Consider the following 2,278-nt stretch of genomic DNA (forward strand, 5'->3'; position numbering starts at 1 on the left):
GCATGCGAAGAGTTGACTCATTGGAAAAGACTCTGATGCTGGGAGGGATTGGGGACAGGAGGAGAAGGGGACAACAGAGGATGAGATGGCTGGATGGCATCACTGACTCAATGGACATGAGTTTGGGTGAACTCCAGGAGTTGGTGATGGACAGGGAGGCCTGGTGTGCTGCAATTCGTGGGGTCGCAAAGAGTCGGACATGACTGAGCGACTGAACTGAACTGGTATATATGTAGCTACCTGAAGGACAGGAAAAAGTACAAGAGATAGAGAGGGGAGAAGCACATACAAAGACTAGAGATGAGGAAGCGCACCTGTGGGATCCTACACAGTCTGGCTGCTTAGATGCAGAGCTGAGGGGCAGAGTAGGGTGGTAAAGAGATAAGGCCAACTTCTTTGGCGGGACCCAAATTGATGTGGGTGTTTGGAGCTTTTCCTGAGAATAAAGGATAAACTGGTGACAAAGTCAGTGACAGAGAAATTTTAAAGTCACCCACCAAGTGACAGCTACACAAACGTGACTGCTTGAGTCTGGGTTTCTTAGCCTTAACCACTACCAACACTTGAGAAGTTGATGAACTCCACGTTTTCTGAGAATAGTGTCAGGTGTAGGTGGATAGTTCCACAGGGATGGAGGAAGTAGAAGAAGGATATAACCAGAAATAAAAAGAAATACACAGACCTTCAGAGATTGTTTTTCAAGCTATGGAACATGATGAATAAATGAGGAAGAAGGATATTTTTCACTATGACCACTCATACTTTCACATTTTTCATTAGCTATGTATAAGAAAAAATACTTAACATGGCATCTGTTATCCAAACAGTGGAAAGAGATCCCATTTACTTCTTACAGAGTATTTCAGAAATCAATGTCTAAATTTAATTCATACATTTTGGCAACATACCTTTTCTTATTTCTCTAGTTATACTCCTGTCCAACTCCTGCTGCATCTGAAATAAGTCAAATATTATTTATGTTTAAGATAAACAAGAGATATTATCATAGGAGTGACATAAAACTTACTAAATGCGACTTTTAAATAATACTTTTAGAGACCAGACCTAACTTCAAGATTACTTCAGTAGAAAAAAAATCACATAAATAAAAGAAAATGAACTTCTACTTATTCTGCTTATAGATAACAGAACCATATATATGGAATCCTATTTAGATTAATCTGATAAAAAGTACAATAAATATCAGTCTCTAGTACACATAATTTCAGAGAATTAGGGAATGACCCATAATCCTAGGAATGACCCACAAGATTACTATCTTCTCCCCCAACAGCTCCTGCCCTAAATATGTACTTCTGAGACCTTTGATTTCTAGGTGAGGATCGTGTTCAAATGGAGGAATCTAAGTCAAATGCTAATAAGGAGAACACATCTGCGATTTTCTTTACACTTCTCCATTTAATGAAAAGACAGAAAGGTGAGAAAATTACACACAAGAAACAATGTACCAGCAAGTTTCAATTCTGAAGATGTTTAGGGAGAAGGATTCTCTTTTAAGTGTTAGTTTCCGAACTATGTCCCCTTAGAACGGGAAGGTCCCACAGGGGTTACTGCAGGGTTGAGGAACAGAGAAGTCACAGCGGCAGTGCCTTTGGCCACTCTTTAGCTAAAAGGCTCTATACTTGGCTCTGTTTTATATAACACGGTTCCACGCAGAAGTTTTTTTTTTTCAAAGAAAAGTTGTTTTCTTTGAAAAAAAAAAAAAAAACCAACCTTTTTTTAAGGAATAAGAGTCATTGATTTAGTCAAAGTTCCTAATTCTACAAAAGAAGTAACAAAGGCAATGTCCTTCTTACTGAGTCCAGAGTTCTATACCAGCTACTTCCTCAGATTAAGGAAAAAACACATAGATTTTAAACTATAACATAGATAAAATGAATATGTAAAACCATGCTATATAGTTCAATAATGCTTGTGGCGTGACATGACTTTCTAAGTAAATGTGTTTTAAATGCATGAACAAGAATAAAATCAATATCAAATTCCTATTTGTAGCAATCGATATAGTTAATTTAGAAAGCATAAATATTTTTTAGACACAGGACAGGGAACTTGAAGGAATCTTTAGTTGATCAAGCAGGCCAAAACTGAAGAGATTCAACCTTAAAAGGATGTTTGTTCATTCCCTCTAGATAAAACCTGGCTTGCTAAAATGAGTCAACGGTGAATTATCCACATTTTGGGTTATTGAGGACAAAATTTAAAATACACAACAGATCTCTCTTTACTGTTTAGCATACTTCTCTATCCAAGCTCT

General features: G+C 37.3%; 1 protein-coding gene across 1 annotated transcript in view; it reads right to left on the bottom strand.

Annotated features, from left to right (window-relative positions):
* LOC105003111 (ankyrin repeat domain-containing protein 26-like) overlaps nt 1-2,278 on the bottom strand; it is a 48,140-nt gene that overhangs the window by 992 nt on the left and 44,870 nt on the right. Inside the window, exon 21 of the mRNA XM_010860076.1 lies at nt 909-954. Coding sequence (XP_010858378.1) covers nt 909-954 — 46 coding nt within the window. The remainder of the gene's footprint in view (nt 1-908; nt 955-2,278) is intronic.

The sequence above is a fragment of the Bison bison genome, unplaced genomic scaffold (genome assembly GCF_000754665.1).
Source record: "Bison bison bison isolate TAMUID 2011002044 unplaced genomic scaffold, Bison_UMD1.0 scf7180017864461, whole genome shotgun sequence".
NCBI lineage: Eukaryota > Metazoa > Chordata > Mammalia > Artiodactyla > Bovidae > Bison > Bison bison.